This window comes from Oncorhynchus mykiss, chromosome 25, assembly GCF_013265735.2.
Source record: "Oncorhynchus mykiss isolate Arlee chromosome 25, USDA_OmykA_1.1, whole genome shotgun sequence".
NCBI classification, from domain to species: Eukaryota; Metazoa; Chordata; class Actinopteri; order Salmoniformes; family Salmonidae; genus Oncorhynchus; species Oncorhynchus mykiss.
Genome location: NC_048589.1, coordinates 20,647,751 through 20,670,937, shown reverse-complemented (window position 1 = coordinate 20,670,937; position 23,187 = coordinate 20,647,751). Strand labels below are relative to the sequence as shown.

Sequence of the window (23,187 nt, the reverse complement as noted above, 5' to 3'; positions counted from 1 at the left end):
ATTGTTGTCTCGATCTTATTGTCTTTTGTGCTGTTGTCTGTGTCCAATAATGTTTGCACCATGTTTGGTGCTGCTACCATCGTGTTGCTACCGTGCTGTGTTGTCATGTGTTGCTGCCTAGCTATGTTGTTGTCTATGGTCTCCCTTTATCCTATTTTTATTTTTTAAATCCCAGCCTCCATCCCCGCAGGAGGCCTTTTGTTAGGTCATCATTAGAAATAAGAATTTGTTCTCAACTGACTTGCCTAGTAAATAAAGGTTAACTAAAAAATCCAGTCTATTGGATATGAACACTTACTGCAATATCCCCAGGGAGAGAAATCGCTCTAGAGAGGGCGTTGGGTTACAGGAGTCACTTCTTGTTTAAATGGCATTCATTCCCTCATCCTCAAATTTAAGGACACTGGCAGCCATTATAATTGGACTGGGGGGAAAATGCTCTGAAATCAGACTTAAAAATATGCCTTTGTACTTTGCAGTGTTGGTGGGAATGGAAAAGACAAAGTAATATGGCGACATGAAGGAAGCACATGCCAAACATTATCTCAGCAAACAGTTGGATTGATGGAGGTTTTGAATTTCACTGGGTCCTTTGTGACCTCCAGATTAAATGTATTGTGTGTAGATACAGTGCCTTGCGAAAGTATTCGGCCCCCTTGAACTTTGCGACCTTTTGCCACATTTCAGGCTTCAAACATAAAGATATAAAACTGTATTTTTTTGTGAAGAATCAACAACAAGTGGGACACAATCATGAAGTGGAACGACATTTACTGGATATTTCAAACTTTTTTAACAAATCAAAAACTGAAAAATTGGGCTTGCAAAATTATTCAGACCCCTTAAGTTAATACTTTGTAGCGCCACCTTTTGCTGCGATTACAGCTGTAAGTCGCTTGGGGTATGTCTCTATCAGTTTTGCACATCGAGAGACTGACATTTTTTCCCATTCCTCCTTGCAAAACAGCTCGAGCTCAGTGAGGTTGGATGGAGAGCATTTGTGAACAGCAGTTTTCAGTTCTTTCCACAGATTCTCGATTGGATTCAGGTCTGGACTTTGACTTCGCCATTCTAACACCTGGATATGTTTATTTTTGAACCATTCCATTGTAGATTTTGCTTTATGTTTTGGATCATTGTCTTGTTGGAAGACAAATCTCCGTCCCAGTCTCGGGTTTTTTGCAGACTCCATCAGGTTTTCTTCCAGAATGGTCCTGTATTTGGCTCCATCCATCTTCCCATCAATTTTAACCATCTTCCCTGTCCCTGCTGAAGAAAAGCAGGCCCAAACCATGATGCTGCCACCACCATGTTTGACAGTGGGGATGGTGTGTTCAGCTGTGTTGCTTTTACGCCAAACATAACGTTTTGCATTGTTGCCAAAAAGTTCCATTTTGGTTTCATCTGACCAGAGCACCTTCTTCCACATGTTTGGTGTGTCTCCCAGGTGGCTTGTGGCAAACTTTAAACAACACTTTTTATGGATATCTTTAAGAAATGGCTTTCTTCTTGCCACTCTTCCATAAAGGCCAGATTTGTGCAATATACGACTGATTGTTGTCCTATGGACAGAGTCTCCCACCTCAGCTGTAGATCTCTGCAGTTCATCCAGAGTGATCATGGGCCTCTTGGCTGCATCTCTGATCAGTCTTCTCCTTGTATGAGCTGAAAGTTTAGAGGGACGGCCAGGTCTTGGTAGATTTGCAATGGTCTGATACTCCTTCCATTTCAATATTATCGCTTGCACAGTGCTCCTTGGGATGTTTAAAGCTTGGGAAATCTTTTTGTATCCAAATCCGGATTTAAACTTCTTCACAACAGTATCTCGGACCTGCCTGGTGTTGTTCTTCATGATGCTCTCTGAGCTTTTGACGGACCTCTAAGACTATCACAGTGCAGGTGCATTTATACGGAGACTTGATTACACACAGGTGGATTGTATTTATCATCATTAGTCATTTAGGTCAACATTGGATCATTCAGAGATCCTTTCTGAACTTCTGGAGAGAGTTTGCTGCACTGAAAGTAAAGGGGTTGAATAATTTTGCACGCCCAATTTTTCAGTTTTTGATTTGTTAAAAAAGTTTGAAATATCCAGTAAATGTCGTTCCACTTCATGATTATGTCCCACTTGTTGTTGATTCTTCACAAAAAAATACAGTTTTATATCTTTATGTTTGAAGCCTGAAATGTGGCAAAAGGTCGCAAAGTTCAAGGGGGCCGAATACTTTCGCAAGGCACTGTACACCGTCAAGCCCATATCGCCTGGACCTGAAGGCGTTGGAGAGATCATCTTTGTGCCTGTACAGAAAAAGGCATGAGTGTGGCCCATAGGGAATCCATACCTTAGTCCTAAACAATAGCATGCCAAGGCCAGTCTGATAACAATGCAATATTTGACAAGGAATAGTAAACCATAATTTAGCAGTTTTCACTGATTTGGAAATATAAGAATAACATGCTTGCAACTCCACTCACTTGATAGTTTGTAGCTAACTACTGTACAGCTTGTTTGGTCCGGTGTGCGTCAAGTCACTCTAGTTCACACTGACCGTGTGCAGAAAGTAGTCCATCACAACTTCTTCCCATTGATCTTTGTCGATAGCGCCTGCTAAATTCAGGGCAGCAATGTTGTTCAGCAGAGTTCTCCATGGCTAACATTATCTTTCAAAAAAAGCTGCGGTAGCAAGAATTATCTACACATACTAAGCAGCTCATGTTATAGACAGAAGTGTGCCACATGGCAGACCAATCTGAACTCATCTTTCGGCATGTCCAGCCCACCCATTATCTCAGCCAATCATAGCGAGCAAGAAGGTTCCTATCTTTTTCCGTGGCTAAACCAACTAGGCTTGTAATTTAAGAATTTTATTTGTATTTACAGATGGCACACACGTTTGTTATTAAGGCACATGACAGGTCACATGTTTATGAAGGCATTTCTGCCCCAAAATGCATTTTGATAAAAATGTTCAAATGCTTCTCCTGTGAAGTAGTGATGTGTGACATACTTTGATAGCGATTGAGGGCAAACATCAAAAGCATGGCGTGGGATATGGCATACTGTTCAATATGAATCACTTTCCTTTTTCTATTTCCTCAGTTATGGTTGCATGACTTCAGCCCCTGAGACTTAGGCCTTGGCTCACTCATGGTGGATTCTGAGTTTGTGGTGAGGGCGCCCCCTCTGGATGGGAGGGATATGGAGCTGGATGTGCTGGGCTTCCTGGACTCTCTGGGGGAGGACAACACCACAGCAGCAGAGAGGTGCTACCGCTCCCACTCCCGCAGCAGTGTCCTGCAGGGCCTGCCTTTTGGAGGGGTGCCCACGGTCCTCGCCATCAATGTTGTCCTGTGGCTGGTATGTTGCTGACACAGACACACCGATACATGTATGTATACACAATCACACGCGCGCGCGCACACACACACACTACAGTGCTACAGCAGTACCAGAGAGACATTTTCCCCAAAGACCCATCCTTCACGTGAAGTGCAACATTGTATCAAATCATCAACCGGGTCGACCCAAAGCTGTCCCTCGCAAACTTGCAAAATTATATAATCTAGCTTATTCCGGGCGTCAGAGTTTCAGACATCTGTTTTTAATGACGATCCCACTGGATGTTTGGAATCATCAGATCATGATATTTTGCTCTTTCACATCAAGTCTTGGTGATTATCGAAGCTGGGAGTGTTCAAAAGACTTCAAATACTGAGGAACTAAACAGACATTGTTGACTTACTGTGTGAGGTGAATCAAAAATGACTGAGAAGCTCAGCACATTAGTGGTGGATGTGGTGAGGTATGACAATCAGACATTGCCAAATGGGCGCTTTCTTACTTTTGCATGCAGCAGGCCCGGTAGGCCTACTTCTATGTGTACTCAGGTGCTCTCTCTCCCTGAACTTTATCAGGAACGAGAAACCAGACACATGCTCATTGCTGACATGGATTACGCCAAACAAAAGCCAATGAAAACATTTACAAAACTCATGGTTATGAAATAAACCAAAACGCGTTTCTCACAAGTGTAGCAGGTTGTAAACTCCTCAAACAACGTTTCCAGTCTGAGAATGAGAGCGGTAAATGACTGTAATTAATACAATACAGGCATTAACATTAAATTAATGTAACCAAATGACGGGGAATTAATGGTACATTTACTAGGCCTACTGGTGACCTGTAATGGAGAATTGATAGAAAATAAACAAAGGGAAAACGATTCACACAATTAAACAATGAATGCACAAGAATTGACGGGAGACAGCTGAACGCATTCTGGAGAGCTGAGCACATGCATTCTGGAGAGCTGAGCACATGCATTCTGGAGAGCTGAGCACATGCATTCTGGAGAGCTGAGCACATGCATTCTGGAGAGCTGAGCACATGCATTCTGGAGAGCTGAGCACATGCATTCTGGAGAGCTGAGCACATGCATTCTGGAGAGAGACACGCCATGTCTTTGCCAGACACCCCTCCCTTCTTCTTGCAACATTTAAAATTATACTCAACACATTATCTTCATGCATTTTAGATGCTTATTACTGACAGCTGCAACTCAGTCAGCTAGACCTTTTGCCACTCGCACTACCCACATTGCGGGCTTCCCAAATAGGCATAGGCCTACACACTTGTGATTTTAAACAATCCACAATAAAACATTTTTTAAATAAGCTAATGATCCTCTGTGGCTAAGTCATGCTCCCTGGTGAATTATTTTGAATGATTTAATTTAGACACGAGTAATTATAACCAATTTTGTCGAAACAACAATTTACTTTAGGAGAATCCAGCATCCTAACAGTGCAGAGCTCTGCACCCGCCAATTTTCCTTTCCAATTCACAAGAGGCTGAAACCAGAGATCTGTATAATGACGAGATGGTCATGTCTCCGCACTAACAATAAGAGTTGCAAAGGTGGGAAGACAGGCGACAAGCTGCATATTATGCCCATAGAAACGCATTGGGCTTATTCTTGACAGATTTTACCGAGAGTCAGCCCTCTGAGTGAGCGAAACAGCGCCCCTCTATATGTAGCCCATGTATCTGATGCTGTCTGGCCAGAAATAAATAGTATGACATGTCATAATACTCTTTTGGTCCAGGCAGCATCAGATACATGGTGTACACATACTGAGACCGAGGGGCGCTGTTTTGCTCGCTCGGGTGCTTTAACTGAGATCGATGCGTCTTTCCGTCAGCATGAGTCTCGGTCAAATAAATTATCAATATTTAAATATTCTATTTGTACAGGCAAGAAGGTGGGGCGGGCTAGGCCCCCTGAGGCCCGTCCATAATGCTGGATCTGCTTACAAGCCTTCACATTCATTGTTTTATGATACAAACACTACTCCATTCTCCTCTTCTCTATAAAATATGGTGTGTTTACAAATATGCAGAAAGATTACTCTTCCCACTCCAGGATGATAATAGAAATCCATCTGTCTCCAGATTTGTGAATGTACACCTCTGTTCCGCTGTCAGTTCTTGTCAAACTAGATTTTCTCTCTGGTTATCAGTCTTGTCTACCAGCCCATGTTTAATTGATTCACTGTGATTGTTCCCTGGTAGTCAGGACAACACAGAAGGTTAATAGCAGTGTCTTAATGACGAGTTCAAGTGTGTTTCAAACCTTGATTTCCCCCCATGTGACAGCGTACCGCCTCTGCACCATTCCTAACATCACACAAAATAATAATCTGTGGGGCATCAGTGGAACGTGGACACCCACCCAGGGACAAGAGATGGAAGACATTCGAGACAGGCAGAGAGAAATGGGATACAACGAGGGGATATTATATATGCAGAGAGCTTAGGAATTGCGTTTGGCCACGACTATAAAAGCAGAATGTATTACTCATCTTAGTCCAATACCTTGTTAAACATTGTCCTGGTTGTCCATGCATGGCTTTAGACCAGTATGGAGGCGCAGGGAGGTGGTGGTTGATGAGCTCTCTGTGTCTTATAACTCGTTCTTTGTATTGCAGTTTCTTTTGCTCATCTTTTCCTGTTTGAGGAAGGCTGCGTGGGACTATGGCCGTCTGGCTCTATTGATGGAGAATGACAGGTACAGTAAAGCCCTTTCACCTCAGCTTCTTCATTCTCACTGTATTTTAAGTCTGATTTAGAAGTCGAGGCAACACTCAAGATGGAGAAATCCGTATCGAAAGCATAATTCATGACTGATTGACATTGTGCTACTTGAGATTGGCTCCCCCTCCTGAGAAGAAATGGTACTGCCCAGGCATTCTCATACTCATGAAACACTTTGTTTTCCTGTCTCTCTTGCTTTGATGGAGCTCGTGTTACACTATTACATTGCTTTAATATAACTATGCCTAACAAAATATAAACGCGACATGCAACAATTTAAAAGATGAGTTATAGTTCATATAAGGAAATCAGTAAATTGAAATAAAGTAGTTAGGCCCTAATCTATTGATTTTACATGACAGGGAATACAGACATGCATCTGTTGGTCACAGATACTTTAAAAAATAATAATGAAGTAGGGGTGTGGATCAGAAAACCAGTCAGTATCTGGTGTGACCATTTGCCTCATGCAGCGTGACACATCTCCTTCGCATAAAGTTGATCAGGCTGTTGAGTGTGGCCTGTGGAATGTTGTCCCACTCCTCTTCAATGGCTGTGTGAAGTTGCTGGATATTGGTGGGAACTGTGGAACATGCTGTCGTACACGTCTATCCAGAGCATCCCAAACGGGCTCAATGCGTCACATGTCTGACTATGCAGGCCATGGAAGAACCTGGACATTTTCAGCTTCCAGGAATTGTGGACAGATCCTTGCGACATAGGGCCGTGCATTATAATGCTGAAATATGAGGTGATGGCGACGGATGAATGGCACGACAACAGGCCTCAGGATCTCGTCACGGTATCTCTGTGCATTCAAATTGCCATTGATAAAATACAATTGTGTTCGTTGGCCATAGCTTATGCATGGCCATACCATAATCCCAGTGCCACCATGGGGTACTCACTTCACATTGACATCAGAAAACCACCCACCACACAACGCCATACACGTGGTCAACAGTTGTGAGGCCGGTTGGATGTACTGACAAATTCTCTAAAACGGCTTATGGTAGAGAAATTAATAGTAAGTTATCTGGCAACAGGTCTGGTGGGCAGGCCAAATGCACGCGCCCTCAACTTGATGTCTGTGGCATTGTGTTGTGACAACTGCACACTTTAGAGTGTCCCCAGGACAAGGTGCACCTGTGTAATGATCATTCTGTTTGCCAAGTTAATCCAGCCACCTGACAGGTGTGGTATATCAAGAAGCTGATTAAACGGCATGATCATGTAAACAAATTTGTGCACAAAATTTGAGCTAAATAAGCTTTTTCTGCAAATGAAACATTTCGGGGGTCTTTTATTTCAGCTCTTGAAACATGGGACCAAAACTTGACATGTTATTTTTATTCAGTATTGTATACATACATCAAATTTAATCACTTTTTACACATTATCATAATCTGTGAGTACTATTTTTTTTTCCCCCAAGCCTTGATACCATAATATGCAGAAGGCAATAATGGCACACTCATTGTAGCTCTGATTTTCCTGAATCTTAGGACCTTGTTAGCTTTTAAAGTGACATGAGGTCCAGTCAGTCCTCTGTGTGGGTCTGCAGAGTGAGGCTCTGCAAAAGCTTACTTCTGCCTGATCTGGAGCCACTCCGGTGTGAGTGTGGGGTTGATTTAGTTCTGCCTGACCAGCAGCGGCTCTCTGCCACCCTGGGGCAGTGACATCTGTTTGTTCTGCGGAGCGGGCGGCCGTCGCGCTAATTCAATTATTACGCTTAAAGTGGCACGCTGTAGAGCTGTCAGCAACTTCAACTTGAAAGAAACATCACCAAACTCGATCATCACAATGCTTCATTGGATTTCAGGAACACTGTCCATCTCTCCTCCCTCCTATCATTGATATGATCTCAGATTGACTGGAGTTCTAAGGGGAGGACCGCATCCTGCATGGAATAGCTATTAGACCCAGCCAACACAATTAGCGCTCATGCTGTCTGCAGGCTCTGTGCCTGACCGTCTGTTGGAAAGAGGATATTAACTTCCCACAGTCACTCATTGCAAAATGGGTTCACGTTTGCTACATAATTTTAGGATGCTGTCCAGGCCACTGAAAATCATCCTTCCAAGAATGTGTTTAACGGCTGTAGTCTCATACTGTGCAGTCTTGTTGCTCGTGCAGTATAGTGTCTTCCATCTTGTGATGTGTTCTATGTGATGAGCTTCCTTCCTTCCTATTCTGTAGGAAGAGACCCATGCACCATAATGATAATCCTGGTATGTCTTCTGTTGCTCAGCCTCACGTCCCTGTTCTACGGAGAGCAGAGTGAGAAGGAGAAGTCCCCGTCAGAGTCCAGCCCGTCAGACTCAGACACCAAGGACTTGGTAAGTCCAACTTTATTATGGATCCAAGTCCAGACAGTAGGATAGGTCTGGAGGTATAGCTGATAAAGGGTGACCCTGTTTGAGTGTTATTCCACTCTTTTTGTGACCCTGATCAAGCACTTTTCCTTAATCAAGTTGATGAAACATCCAGCTGCACAAACAAATCAAAAACATTAAGAAAAGGCAGATTATTTAGAGAATGACTTTATATACACACACACACACACACCTGCCTGCGTGACTCGGTAAGATCACCATTAATGTAACACACTATGTTAATGAGGGAGTAGGACGGAGTAAGACGGGAGTCTTCTCCCAGAGTTTGACAGCAGTGAAGTGGTTTACGCCTCAGACTAGACCTATTTAAACGCCATCACTCTCAGTGCGTAGGCCTTAATGTTATGCGAATGACATGCACCGCGGGCCAGGCGTGCTTGGCACTGCCTACCACATGTGGTATCGATTTTGTTTTTGATAAGCGATCCACTGAATGTTTTATGTCTTTCCTCCTTTAGGGCTTCTGCTCTTGGCTTACAACACTTTACCATATGAAGTAAGTGTAAAACCTCTACCTGTTATCACTTCTAGCATTTTTATTGCCCTTCTCTTCAATGTTGTCATCCCATTAAGCAGTGAAAAGCAAACGAGTGTGTGTGTGCTCATGGAATTGTTTGTGCCGTGGTTCACCATAGACTCGAGCAAGTGCAAATACTCTAACTCCACTAAATGGATCTAGATCCGTAACTTCCTCTGTGTCCATGGTTTCCATATTATTATGGTGGAGTTTAGGTTCTTCTGGGTGCTGTTTTTAGCTCTTGTGTTAGTGGCTGACTGTAATACCTCACCCTGGGATCCCTGGGAAAGTACTAACCCACCCTGAAAGCTCTCTGTGTGGCCTGGCCTGCCTGCTGTGGGACCAGCAGTCAACTCTTGTTTCTTCTCTTTTATGAGACAAGTGGGTTTTCTGACCCTCCAGGAGTGCAGTGAGGTATGAGGAGTTGGCCCCACAATATCACTACCACGGAGCACCTGACTCTGTCTCCCCATAGAAGAGAAGGATTCTGCTCTTCCCACTACAGTCCCATTACACCCATGTGTCTAGTACATGCTGTTTCCCCATAGACCCCTTAACTGCACACTGCTTCTTTGTAACTCTGTGCTTAGTCTCCTTAGTTTGAATCCTGCCACCCTGGGAAGATCCCCTCTTCCCTCCCCAGTTTCAGAACCTCTCTCTCTGTGTTGCGTCTCCAGGGATGAGGAGATCAGGAGTAAGTGTGGTGTCGACGCTACGACCTACCTGTCCTTCCAGCGCCACATCATCCTGCTCATGACTGTGGTCTGCCTGCTGTCTTTGGCCATCATCCTGCCTGTCAACTTTTCCGGAAACCTCCTAGGTAATTTAGAACGAAGCCTTGGCCTATGTTTGGAAGCCCAGGGATATCCTAGATGCCAGGGGAGGTAGAGGGGCACCTCGCCGGGAGAGACCAGGCCACACATGCATATGCAAACACAAACGCATACAGGGGTGGGCTTGCACGCATGCACACACACGTCACAGTTATAAATACAAGTGGACAAAGTCTGCCCATGGATATCTTAAATGTAGGCCACACACACACACCACAGATCCAAACACAGACTGAGTGAAATGACACCGGGGAAGTGAAATGATAGGCTACAATGACTTTGTTCATGATCATGCATTCCGCAAATGACTTGTAACTATAGACAGGTTGGTTGTTTAGCATCAAAGCCGAAGCGTGCACAACTATGAGGCGAAACGGACTGGGTTGGCTTAGCTTTTTGATAACATGTAAGCTATACTTCGTCTCTGATGTTTGTTTACTGAAAACACAAATACATTTGCACAAGTACTTGTCTCTCAAATACATCGTGTACAGTTGTGAGCTAGAACCGCCACTGGTGTCTGGGGGAGCGGGTTAGCAAAATGCTATCATATGCAATTAAACCATTTATAAAATGGTCAGCTATATTTGTAATACAGACTAGCTCAAAACTAAGTGATTTTGATAATTGTCTGTTAAATGAAAGTAGAGGTGCTATCTTAATTTGCTCCATAGCTCAGGCGGCTCGAGGCTGTTTGGCTCATCTCAGTCAAGAGGAAGAACTTTGCAGCTGTTTCTGAGTTAATAAACAATGCCATGCTACTGGATGGTAACATTCCAATAAAACCCAGCCCTGAAACAAAACGTAGAATGAAAATCATTTCTATGTCATATCATAGGAATTTGCACGAAGTGGGCAGTTCAGATTTGTCACTTCAAGCCCAGATATGTCATACTTTGTGCAACATCATGAGAAAAAGTGGATTTCTAGTGGTGTGGGTGTCCCTCCCTTTACTTTAGAAAAATAACTGTTACACACACATTAACTGTCGCATGTTGTCTTTTCTATAGGGGATAATCCTGAAAATTTTGGAAGAACGACTGTGGCTAATCTTCCTGCGAAGTAGGTCAAAGGACTATGGCTTCTCTTTTTGCAGAGGATTCATAATAATTCAGGAAATGTTCAAGAATATCTTGAGACCATCATAGTTATCCAACAGTCATGCGGAAACCTTTTCTTTCCTCTTAGGGACAGCTTCCTGTGGCTCCACAGTATCTTTGCTCTGCTCTACTTCATCATCACAGTGCTGTGTATGGCCCACCACTCCTCACGCCTGGAGTACAGAGAGGACGAGAAGGTGTGTGTGACTGCTCCTCAAACCTAGCCAAATGTATAATGATTACAGCATGGTTAGGTTACTGTCTCAGAAAACCTGAAAGAGACACCATTTGGTGTCTGTAATTTATTGTTACCATCTTGTCAGGTGGCCAGGACTCTCATGATCACCTGCATCCCCAGAGAGATCTCAGACCCAGGCCTCATCACCAAACACTTCCAGTAATCTTAAATGTTTACTTCCCACTTTCCTTACTCTTTCAAGATACAGCTGATACTAATACAGCTGGTGTGGATAGGTGGTTTAACTCTGTTCCCTTTTCCCTCCACTCTAGTGAGGCCTACCCCAGCTGTACTGTCACTGACCTCCGCTTCTGCTTCAACGTACACAAACTGATGAGGCTGGACTCTGAGAGGTACAGTAACTATGACAATATGGAGAAACTTGTTTTTTTTTGTTGCCTTGTGCAGATTTGAGTTGTTGTCTTTCAGACGGAAGGCGATGAAAGGAAGGCTGTATTTTGCCACTAAGGCCCAGAAGGAGGGGAAGATCATGATTAAGACCCACCCCTGTGCTACCATCTTCTGCTGTGACGTGTGCGGCTTTGAGCAGGTGCTTTTGAAACAGAAATGTTACAGTGAATCTTGGTCATAGTAATTATGTTGCATTGATTGCATTTTGCCACTGGATGGCACTAAAAAACTAATTTAGATTTGAGCAGCAACGTGATTCCTCGTCTGTCTGAATTGAAATACAATAAGGGATACAACAAGACTTGATGAATAATACCAGTATGTAGCTAATCTATATTTTCAACTCTTTGCAGGTGGATGCAGAGCAGTACTACAGTGAGCTAGAGGAGAAACTGACCGATGAGTTTAATGCAGAGAAGCATCGCATCTCGCTCATGAGGCTGGGCATCGCCTTTGTGACCTTTCGGGACGAAAGGATGACTGCTGTGTGAGTAAACTATGACCTCTGACTGACCATGGTAATGTACTGTACTGCAGTTTCCCGCAGTGCCAAATTATATGTTTTACTTTCCCCAAAATTCCTGTTACAGGGTTTGATTGAATATGTTCATGAGTGTGTGTCTGCCTATTTTGTGTGATGACTTTGTGTCTGTGTGTGTTGTTTCTCTTCACAGTATTGTCAAGGACTATAGCAGGGTCCGTTGCCGTCAGAAACCCCAGCAGTCAAGCATCACCACGGTAGTTCAGTCTCACAGGTGGGGTGTAAACTACGCCCCGGCACCAAGCGACATCATCTGGTGAGCGATGTTATCTGAAGCAGATGATGACTAGAAATTCCCTCCCATTGGTTATCAAACTATTTAGTAGCTTTATCTTACCTGATAGGTGAGTTAAAATATACCATACGGGATTTGAAACTGACGCATATTAACGAGCGGTACCCTGCATTTTTACAGTTGGATTTGTCATTTAGAAGACGCTGTTATCCAGAGCGACTTAGTTGTTGCATTAGCAATTCGTATTACAGTTAGTAGCAAAGAGAGACAACAGCGTTTCCCAGTCTGAGTAAGCTGCAGTACAGCGCCCTTAACCACTGCACCACCCGGGAGGCTTAATTGACATAATTTGTATCTATATCCACAGTAAAACGAGTCCTATATCGACATAACCTTCTAAGGTCTTCGAAAGCCCAGTTAACAAACAGATTACCGACCATTTTGAATCCCACCGTACCTTCTCCGCTATGCAATCTGGTTTCAGAGCTGGTGGGTGCACCTCAGTCACGCTCAAGGTCCTAAATGATATCATAACCGCCATCGATAAGAGACAGTACTGTGCAGCCGATGCATTCATCGACCTGGCCAAGGCTTTCGACTCTGTCATTGACCACATTCTTATTGGCAGACTCAACAGCCTTGGTTTCTCAAATGATTGCCTTGCCTGGTTTACCAACTACTTCTCTGATAGAGTTCAGTGTGTCAAATCGGAGGGCCTGTTGTTCGGACCTCTGGCAGTCTCTATGGGGGTGCCATAGGTTTTAATTCTCGGGCCGACTCTCTTCACTGTATACATCAATGATGTCGCTCTTGCTGCTGGGGATTCTCGGATCCACCTCTACGCAGACACCATTCTGTATACTTCTGGCCCCTCATTGGACACTGTGTTAACAAACCTCCAGACGAGCTTCAATGCCATACAACTCTCCTTCCGTGGCCTCCAACTGCTCTTAAACGCAAGTAAAACTAAATGCATGCTTTTCAATCGATCACTGCCCGCACCTGCTCGCCCGTCCAGCATCACTACTCTGGACGGTTCTGACTTAGAACATGTGGACAACTACAAATACCTAGGTGTCTGGTTAGAATGTAAACTCTCCTTCCAGACTCACATTAAGCATCTCCAATCCAAAATTAAATCTAGAATCGGCTTCCTGTACATAGCCCATCTGTAAACAGCCCATCCAACCACCTCATCCACATACTGTATTTATTTATCTTGCTCCTTTGCGCTCCAGTATCTCTACTTGCACATTCATCTTCTGCACAGCTACCATTCCAGTGTTTAATTGCTATATTGTATTTACTTCGCCACCATGGCCTATTTATTGCCTTAACTCCCTTATCTTACCTCATTTCCATTCACTGTATATAGACTTATTTTTTCTACTGTATTATTGACTATATGATTTGTTTATTCCATGTGTAACTCTGTGTTGTATATGTCGAACTGCTATGCTTTATCTTGGACAGGTCACAGTTGCAAATGAGAACTTGTTCTCAACTAGCCTACCTGGTTAAATAAAGGATAAATTAAAAAAAACCTGAAAGGCCGGTTTGCATCTGCACATGTGGACAAAGATTGTACTTTTTGGAGAAATGTCCTCTAGTCTGATGAAACAAAAATATAACTGTTTGGCCATAATGATCATCGTTATGTTTGGAGGGAAAAGGGGGAGGCTTGCAAGCCGAAGAACACCATTCCAACCGTGAAGCATGGGGGTGGCAGCATCATGCTGCTTTGCTGCAGGAGGGATTGATGCACTTCACAAAATAGATGGCCTCATGAGGAATGAAAATGATATGGCTATATTGAAGCAACATCTCAAGACATCAGTCAGGAAGTTAAAGCTTGGTTGCAAATGGGTCTTCTAAATGGACAATGACCCCAAGCTCCAGTTCCAAAGTTGTGGCAAAATGGCTTAAGGACAACAAAGTCAAGGTGTTGGAGTGGCCATCACAAAGCCCTGACCTCAGTCCTATAGAACATTTGTGGGCAGAACTGAAAAAGCGTGTGTGAGCAAGGAGGCCTACAAACCTGACTCGGTTACACCAGCTCTGTCAGGAGGAATGGGCCAAAATTCACCCAATTTATTGTGGGAAGCTTGTGGAAGGCTACCCACAACGTTTGACCCAATTTGAACAATTTAAAGGCAATGCTACAGAATACTAATTGAGTCCATGTGAACTTCTGACCCACTGGGAATGTGATGAAATAAATAAAAGCTGAAATATATCATTCTCTCTACTATTTTTCTGACATTTCACATTCTTAAAATAAAGTGGTGATCCTAACTGATCTAAGACGGGGAATTTTTACGAGGATTAAATGTCAGGAATTGTGAAAAACTGAGTTTAATTGTATTTCGCTAAGGTGTATGTAAACTTACTACTTCGACTGTATCCCCCATTAGCCAATGAGACAGCCCCGCCAAGCGGTGCTCGCTGTGCTTCGTGCCGCATTGGCTGTGTGTGTTTGTGCGGCGGAAGTGCTCCCTGGTGGTGTCACAGGCTCTGGGGTCGACCAGTGATTGACTGACTAACTGACTGTGTTTTCTATCATTACAACGGAGCACTCGAGTGTGCTGTATCCAACCTGTTATCCACTCCAGTGTGGTTTGTTATTCCCTCCCACGTTAAGGGTTGTTTTTGTTGTATTCATACTTTGTGGATATAAACAGTAGTACAGATTAGCAGAGACAGGACGTGGAGAGGTCTGTCATGTCAGCCGTCCATCAGGATAGATCAGTGACCATGTTTTTACCTACGTCTCCAGGGAGAACCTCTCAGTGTGTGGCTCCCGCTGGTGGCTCCGCAGCGTCCTGCTCAACATCCTCCTCTTCCTCATCCTCTTCTTCCTCACCACTCCCGCCATCATCGTCAACACCATGGACAAGTTCAACGTCACCCGGCCTGTGGACAGCCTGAGGGTCAGAGTTAATTCCTGAATTACAGTGCTTGAATGGTTCTAATGAGGTGATGGTGCTGTACAAAAGCAAATAAACTCAGTATTTCCAGAATGAACTATAGCATGATGAACTCATGAGGTTTTGGTTTCTCCCCATAGAGCCCGATCATCACTCAGTTCTTCCCTACTCTATTGCTCTGGGCATTCTCTGTCCTGCTGCCCTTCATAGTCTATTACTCAGCCTTCTTCGAGTCTCACTGGACCAGGTAGAGTATTGCACTGCTTGCAGGCCCCAGCAGATACTGCTCAACCCAAGGCCCACTTCTGTCCCTGAAAAGACAAAACACTGTATTCATATTCCTCAGACCCTCTTCACTTGTTTTTGTCTGTCTTCTCGACACAATTACACACCTCTCACTGTTCTCTCACTGTTGTCTCTCTGTCTCACAGTGTGCTCTGTTTGCCTGCGTTACTTCTCTAGTCAGGTTGTCATAACGATCTTCTGTGGAGATAATGACATGCAAAGTGGTCACGATACACTGAGGAGCAGAATAGCTCTGCATCCTGGAGGAGACAACCTCACACTGCACCTATGAGCACTGTCTCTTTACATAACCACCCACCCATATATTGTGAATGACTTAATGCAAATCAATGTTTACTGTTATTGTGGAAGGCGCTGCTCGTGGTAATGAGCCCACTAAGTTGTTTGCATTTGAAACGGAATCATTAAACATGTGAGATGTTGCTTTTTGAATGTCGCGTGTGAGTGAGTGTGATTGTGTTTGTGTGAGCTTCTGTCATTAGTGTCTCCTAAAAGTATTTCATATTCTAACATGTACTACATGTCCAAAATATGTGTTGTGATGTCCAAAACATGTCCTCTGTTGTGATGTGGTCCTTGTTGTGGTGTCCTCAGATCCAGTGAGAACCAGATCACGATGCACAAGTGCTTTGTACTGTTGGTGTTCATGGTGATCATCCTGCCCTCGCTGGGTCTCTCCAGGTATGAATATAGGAACATACATGCTGACGTGTAACAGACCACTTATTGCTCACTGCTATGATCATTACAGAGATTGCGTATGATCCAGGATCCCGTGCTTCTGCTCTAATGTACCTGTGCTTCTTTCCTCTCCTTTTGCCCTACTCTAGTCTGGATCTGTTCTTCAGGTGGCTGTTTGATGTCAACTTCCTGGAAGACAAGGATGTTAAATTGGAGTAAGTGTAACTGTCCAGGCCTCTACTGCTATGGTACCATCTGCGTAGCTAGCTCTGACAGAACTGCCATGGCAAACACACTTCTAAGATATGTCTCCTCTGTGTACAGGTGTGTGTTCCTGCCTGATAACGGCGCGTTCTTTGTAAACTACGTGATCACGTCCAGCCTGATCGGCACGGCCATGGAGCTGCTGCGTATCCCAGCTCTGATGGTGTATGCTCTGCGTCTCTGTTTGGCCAAGCCCGGGGCCGAGCGCATCCACGTCAAACGGGTGACAGGAGCAGTATTTGACTGTCGTATTTGTGTGCATCTTTGATTTATCAAATAACCTTCTTTTTTTTATCTCCAGAGCCAGGCCTATGAGTTCCAGTTTGGTCTGGAGTACGCCTGGACCATGTGCATCTATGCTGTTAGCATGACTTACAGTATCACCTGTCCCATCATCATGCCCTTTGGTGAGTGCGTGTGTGTGTAGGCTAAAGAAGCACGCTTGTCTTTGCTTCTCACATCCTTCCTTCCTATGTGTGTGTTTTGTGTGTCTCCTTCCTGTGTGTGTGTGTCTCCTTCCTGTGTGTGTGCTCAGTGGAAACCTCTCTCCTGCTACTGTAACCTTGGTCACCTCTGCTGCCAGCCTGGTGCAGACTGAAGTGTATGTGCTGTAGTTCCAGACGCTCAGGCACAGCGAGTTGTGAGCCAGACGCCCACTCCACTTCTGTCACTTCTGCTGCTACTCTCCTTTATTTGCCGCTGCTACTCTCCTTTATTTACTGCCGCTACTCTCCTTTGTTTACTGCCGCTACTCTCCTTTATTTACTCCCCCTACTCTCCTTTGTTTGCTGCTGCTACTCTCCTTTATTTACTGCCGCTACTCTCCTTTATTTCCTGCCGCTACTCTCCTTTGTTTACTGCCGCTACTCTCCTTTATTTACTTCCCCTACTCTCCTTTATTTACTGCTGCTGCTACTCCTTTGTTTTCTGCTGCTACTCTCCTTTATTTACTGCTGCTACTCCTTTGTTTGCTGCTGCTACTCTCCTTTATTTACTGCTGCTACTCTCCTTTGTTTACTGCTGCTACTCTCCTTTATTTACTGCCGCTACTCTCCTTTGTTTACTGCTGCTACTCTCCTTTATTTACTGCTGCTACTCTCCTTTATTTACTGCTGCTACTCTCCTTTATTTACTGCTGCTGCTACTCCTTTGTTTGCTGCTGCTACTCTCCTTTATTTACTGCTGCTACTCCTTTGTTTGCTACTCTCCTTTATTTACTGCTGCTACTCTCCTTTGTTTACTGCTGCTACTCTCCTTTATTTACTGCCGCTACTCTCCTTTGTTTACTGCTGCTACTCTCCTTTATTTACTGCCGCTACTCTCCTTTATTTACTGCCGCTACTCTCCTTTGTTTACTGCCGCTACTCTCCTTTATTTACTGCTGCTACTCTCCTCTGTTTACTGCTGCTACTTTCCTTTATTTACTGCTGCTACTCTCCTCTGTTTACTGCTGCTACTTTCCTTTGTTTACTGCCGCTACTCTCCTTTGTTTACTGCTGCTACTTTCCTTTATTTACTGCTGCTACTCTCCTTTGTTTACTGCTGCTACTCTCCTTTATTTACTGCCGCTACTCTCCTTTGTTTACTGCTGCTACTCTCCTTTATTTACTGCCGCTACTCTCCTTTATTTACTGCCGCTACTCTCCTTTGTTTACTGCCGCTACTCTCCTTTATTTACTGCCGCTACTCTCCTTTATTTACTGCCGCTACTCTCCTTTGTTTACTGCCGCTACTCTCCTCTGTTTACTGCTGCTACTTTCCTTTGTTTACTGCTGCTACTCTCCTTTGTTCACTGCCGCTACTCTCCTTTATTTACTGCTGCTACTCTCCTTTGTTCACTGCCGCTACTCTCCTTTATTTACTGCTGCTACTCTCCTTTGTTTACTGCTGCTACTCTCCAGGCCTTGACACCTGCCTTCCACATTGTACCAGGCCTGGGCCCTGCTGCATGCTGTCTTTAACCTGTTATTCATTCTGTAGCCCAGAGTTGGGGTCAATTCCATCTAAATTCTAGTAAATTCCGAAGTCAGCCGACAGGAATGGGAGTGCAATTGACCTCAACTATGCTTTAGACAGAAGTTAGCACTTTACAATAGGTGATTGGCTGCATATGTCCTCATCAATCAGCTCGGTGTATGTCTGTCTCTCAGGGCTGCTCTACCTGATCCTGAAACACATGGTGGACCGTTACAACATCTACTATGCCTACGTGCCCACCAACCTCAACCAGCGCATCCACACTGCAGCCATCAGCCAGGTCATCGTGGCGCCCATCCTCTGCATGTTCTGGCTCCTGTTCTTCTCTGTGCTCAGGCTGGGTACTTCCTGGTTCATGTTACCATAGCCTATCAAACAGACCGATACATGTGGGTTACCCACTGTTAGTCAGACATAGCTTAGTGAGTCGTCATATATGGTGATGTGGTCTTGATTGTGGTTCTTCTCTTGTGCTCCAGGCCCAATGCGTCCCATCACCCTCTTCACATTTGTGTCGCTGCTCTCCTGCCTTGTCTTCTCCCTTTTCAGCTTATGCTTAAGGAAACAGCCTGACAAGTCATCAAGCTACCAGGTCAGCGATAGTATGAACAATGGGACATAGTGCTGTACTGGTGTTATTGCTATCACAGCCTTAGTTTTTGACAAACTCTATGTAATGTAATTTATTAAGCCTAAGTACCTCGACCTTGGGCTATGTCTTTATGAGATGTGGTATTTAAGCATTGGCTGTCGCAGTGCAGCTATGCTCTTTAGATAAATCCCTATAATTTCAGTGCGAGATTATTATTGACACTTCCCCCCCGGTGGGTGTAGAGCACTGGCCCTCAATGGCTTAATTATCACTGTCCCAATGTGTTTCAGATGTTTGACCAGATGTCTGCTGACCAGCCAGCAGAAGGGGCCTTCACTGATGCAGAGAGAAGCTCCACCCCCTCCACCACCCCCTCCAATGTACCTGCCTTCATTCACACCACTCTCAATCCCTGTACAATAAGCTCATAACTAGTATATATGTATGAGTCATTTCAGTTTTAGTAATTAGTAGCTTCTTTCTCTGTGTCTCTCCCCTCAGCTGTTTGTGGCATCTGTGTTGCTGGAGCCGGAGTTAGGCCTGACCCCCATGCCCTCCCCAGCTCACCAGAGCTACGGGACTATGGCCAGCTCCCAGGACAGAGAGGAGCAAGAGGAGGAGGAAGACCAGGTTGAGACTGTCGAGACAGAGCTCCAGGACCCACCAAACCCCTATTACTCCAGCCCCCTCATGGACAGCCCAGTGGGCTACCAGTGACTCACCCCCCTCCCTAACCTCCATACCGTCTCCTATTTGTAAGAGAGAAAGATGTTTTTTTAAACCCTTGTTTTACCCTCTTCCACATCCAAGCCCCTCTGACTGTACAATGTTTGTGAGGGACCCTTTTGGATTTTGTGTTTGGAGGTTCTTTGGAACCAAAGGCTGAAATAGGTTCTTCCCCAGCCCAGTGGAGGGGATGTGGGGGCTTCATCTTAAATAAACAATACGGAGGATACTTCAAACAAAAGTGCATCTGTAGTTTTCTGACTACTTCATGTCTCCCTTTTTTCCCCTCTATAAGTGAATGAACTTGACCATACTGTATGTGACCTGACTGGGAGTGACTGTGTAGTGAAGGACACTATCTTTACCATACTGTATGTGACCTGACTGGGAGTGACTGTGTAGTGAAGGACACTATCTTTGTGTACCACTGGGAAAGGAGTAGGGATGAATTTCACCAGTTCAGTGGGTTTTAACCCAACAACCCTACTAGACAGAGTGGTCTTGGCTCTGGGGGATCTGGCTCTGGTGGAGTAGAGCTCTGCGAGGCAGGGCTGCGGGTCGGGATCAAGCCATCTGCAGTGGGAGAACAGGACAGACGGAGGGAAGGCAGAGTGAAACTCCGAGCTCTAACACCCTATGGAGGGGAAGGGACAACGGGTCTGATACTATTGCATTTATTGTCAAGGTTCTTGTTTTTGCTCTTCTGTACTGTCAGTTGTATGTGATATTATTGTGCTGAGGGGCGGACTGTGTGTATTGTTTAATAATTTATGTATAGTGCCATCCCTTTTTATTAATGTTTATCAATGACTGTTATTATGAGAACATCATAGTTGTGTTCAGTAGGAGGAAAGGGGAGAAAAGATTTCAAAACAGAAAACAAAAAGGAGTACTCTTATTGGACAAGTTCAGGGAGCACCTGAAGTCCTCCATTTTTTGAACATTATCTCCAATGACTTGGGTTTTAAAACGTTGTGCGTAAAGGTCCGGCCGCAAAAATAGTCTTGAAAAGATACTAGTAGTACCCAATTGCATCATGGTTTCAGTAGTCCAAACCAGTCGTCCGCTCCACTGCATGTTGCAAACGTATACATTGTTATACTCCATGTCCACCCATCAAACTAAAGACTCGGCTGACCTCACTGTTTGATTCAATCATACAGTAACCTTTGCTAGTTTTGTATTGCGAGTGTTTTGCTGCTCGGGGGAGAGGACGTTTCCATGCCAAACTAAATGGAAACTGATTGAGGTTTGTCATTGTGCTCTCTTGCTGTGCCTTGAAGAAAAACTCACTATGTTGCATGGACTGAACTGAAGAGCGGGGAAAAGTGGGAGACCGATTCAAACAAACACGCATATGTACACATTCTGGCCATAGTTCTATCCAACGCAATTGATAGCTATTATCCTACTCCCTACTTTGTGTGAGCAGCCATCTTCCTGTGTACTGTGTGTCATACAGTTCCTTCAACCAATAGACAAGCAGCAGACCTGGGTTCAATAAAGTACATGCATATAAGTCTTTAGTAAAAGTTGTATTTTCTGTGTTTTGAATATTTTCTAATGTAGCTGAATGTTACTACCTTTTTTTTAAGTATTAGAAAGTATATTATAATAGTTTCCTATTAATAGCCTACTTTTTTGAAATGCTTATTTCCAAATACCTTTATTTCAACAACAACAACAAAATGTAACCTACAGGACAAGGTTCTAATGCATGGAGTATTTAAATGCACTTGTCTGTGTATTTGAGGATTTTGAAGTACATGCCAATACTTCCAAATACATTCAAATATTGAACTACTTATTTTCAAGGAAAACACATCGACATACTTGCTTCAAAATGTCTTTGAAAGTAATTGAAATAGTCTTTGAACCCAGGTCTGTCGAGCAGTGTGCTCCACAAACCACCGAGCTAATGATGTTGACTCATTATGTGCAGACTATTTGCTAGTCTGATGGGGTTTTTCAATGGAAGCATTTTGATTGTGGCTTAAGGTGCCTTGTTGTCGGTGTCTTTGCAGTTTCTAACTGCTGTATTCTGTGATCATATATTCAAGCTCTTTGTCGATGATATAATGGGATTTGAACGTTGATTCTCTGGTGTCTTTTCCCTTCTTATGATTTGATTATAAGCTGTAGTTACAGTACCAGTCAAAAGTTTGGATACGCCTACTCATTCAAGGGTTTTTCTTTATTTTTACTATTTTCTATATTGTAGAATAATAGTGAAGACATTAAAACTATGGAATCATGTAGTAACCATAAGTGTTAAACAAATTCTTCAAAGTAGCCACCCTTTGCCTTGATGATAGCTTTGCACACTCTTGGCATTCTCTCAACCAGCTTCATGAGGAATGCTTTTCCAACAGTCTTGAAGGAGTTCCCATATATGCTGAGCACTTGTTGGCTGCTTTTCCTTCACTCTGCGGTCCAACTCATCCCAAACCATCTGAATTGGGTTGAGGTCTGGTGATTGTGGAGGCCAGGTCATCTGATGCACAACTCCCATCACTCTCCTTCTTGGTCAAATAGCCCTTACACAAACTGGAGGTATGTTAGGTCATTGTCCTGTTAAAAAAAAAAATGATAGTCCCACTAAGCGCAAACCAGTGGGTTGGCATATTGCTGCAGAATGCTGTGGTAGCCATGCTGGTTTAATTGTGCCTAAAATTCTAAATAAATCAGTGTCACCAGCAAAGCACCCCCACACCATCACACCACCACCTCCATGCATCACGGTGGGAAAGGGTGGCTACTTTAAAGAATCTCAAATATAAAATATATTTGGATTTGTTTAACACTTTTTTTTACTATTTGTGTTATTTCACAGTTCTAATGTCTTCACTATTATTTTACAATGTAGAAAATAGTAAAAAATATAGAAAAATCCTTGAATGAGTAGGTCTGTCCAAACTTTTGACTGGTACTGTATGTTTTGTCATCATTCATATATTGGTTTTTGGTTTTTCCTGAGCCCAAAGGAAGCTACAGAATGTGTATAATAGTACTCCAAAATTCAAACGGTTTAATTGTCAACCTAAGTAATGTCCAGTGTACTTTAGTGCAGCCCTGTGAAGGTAGTAATTTTATAGTCATTGAAGTATATTCTTGATATACTCTGTCTTTTTGAAATAGTGTCTGTCAGAAGTGATTTTGAGAAACGGAGGGAATATTATAGGATAAATGTACTGTGTCTCATAAAATCAAAGTTATTTGTTTGATTTGAGGGGGGAATAGAATTGTGTTTTATGAACAAATGTTAAGCATAACAGAAACCAACCTTTTGGCCACACACAAACTGTGTAGGCCTAGGCTACCATCAAATCAAATGTATTTATAAAGC

General features: G+C 43.7%; 1 protein-coding gene across 2 annotated transcripts in view; it reads left to right on the top strand.

The window, feature by feature from the left end:
- The window catches only part of tmem63c (transmembrane protein 63C), a 51,443-nt gene extending 29,397 nt beyond the window's left edge, over positions 1-22,046 (top strand). For both annotated transcript variants that reach the window (XM_021584872.2, XM_036962784.1), the window contains exons 2-23: positions 3,104-3,361; positions 5,992-6,071; positions 8,349-8,436; positions 8,952-8,989; positions 9,688-9,830; positions 10,854-10,905; positions 11,032-11,140; positions 11,267-11,340; positions 11,454-11,534; positions 11,611-11,731; positions 11,946-12,079; positions 12,267-12,389; positions 15,145-15,298; positions 15,436-15,542; positions 16,196-16,282; positions 16,432-16,497; positions 16,607-16,769; positions 16,848-16,953; positions 18,697-18,864; positions 19,003-19,115; positions 19,406-19,495; positions 19,617-22,046. In XM_021584872.2, coding sequence (XP_021440547.1) covers positions 3,152-3,361; positions 5,992-6,071; positions 8,349-8,436; positions 8,952-8,989; positions 9,688-9,830; positions 10,854-10,905; positions 11,032-11,140; positions 11,267-11,340; positions 11,454-11,534; positions 11,611-11,731; positions 11,946-12,079; positions 12,267-12,389; positions 15,145-15,298; positions 15,436-15,542; positions 16,196-16,282; positions 16,432-16,497; positions 16,607-16,769; positions 16,848-16,953; positions 18,697-18,864; positions 19,003-19,115; positions 19,406-19,495; positions 19,617-19,832 — 2,523 coding nt within the window. In that variant the 5' untranslated portion in view covers positions 3,104-3,151 and the 3' untranslated portion in view covers positions 19,833-22,046. The remainder of the gene's footprint in view (positions 1-3,103; positions 3,362-5,991; positions 6,072-8,348; positions 8,437-8,951; positions 8,990-9,687; positions 9,831-10,853; positions 10,906-11,031; positions 11,141-11,266; positions 11,341-11,453; positions 11,535-11,610; positions 11,732-11,945; positions 12,080-12,266; positions 12,390-15,144; positions 15,299-15,435; positions 15,543-16,195; positions 16,283-16,431; positions 16,498-16,606; positions 16,770-16,847; positions 16,954-18,696; positions 18,865-19,002; positions 19,116-19,405; positions 19,496-19,616) is intronic.
- The last annotated feature ends 1,141 nt before the right edge of the window (positions 22,047-23,187 follow it).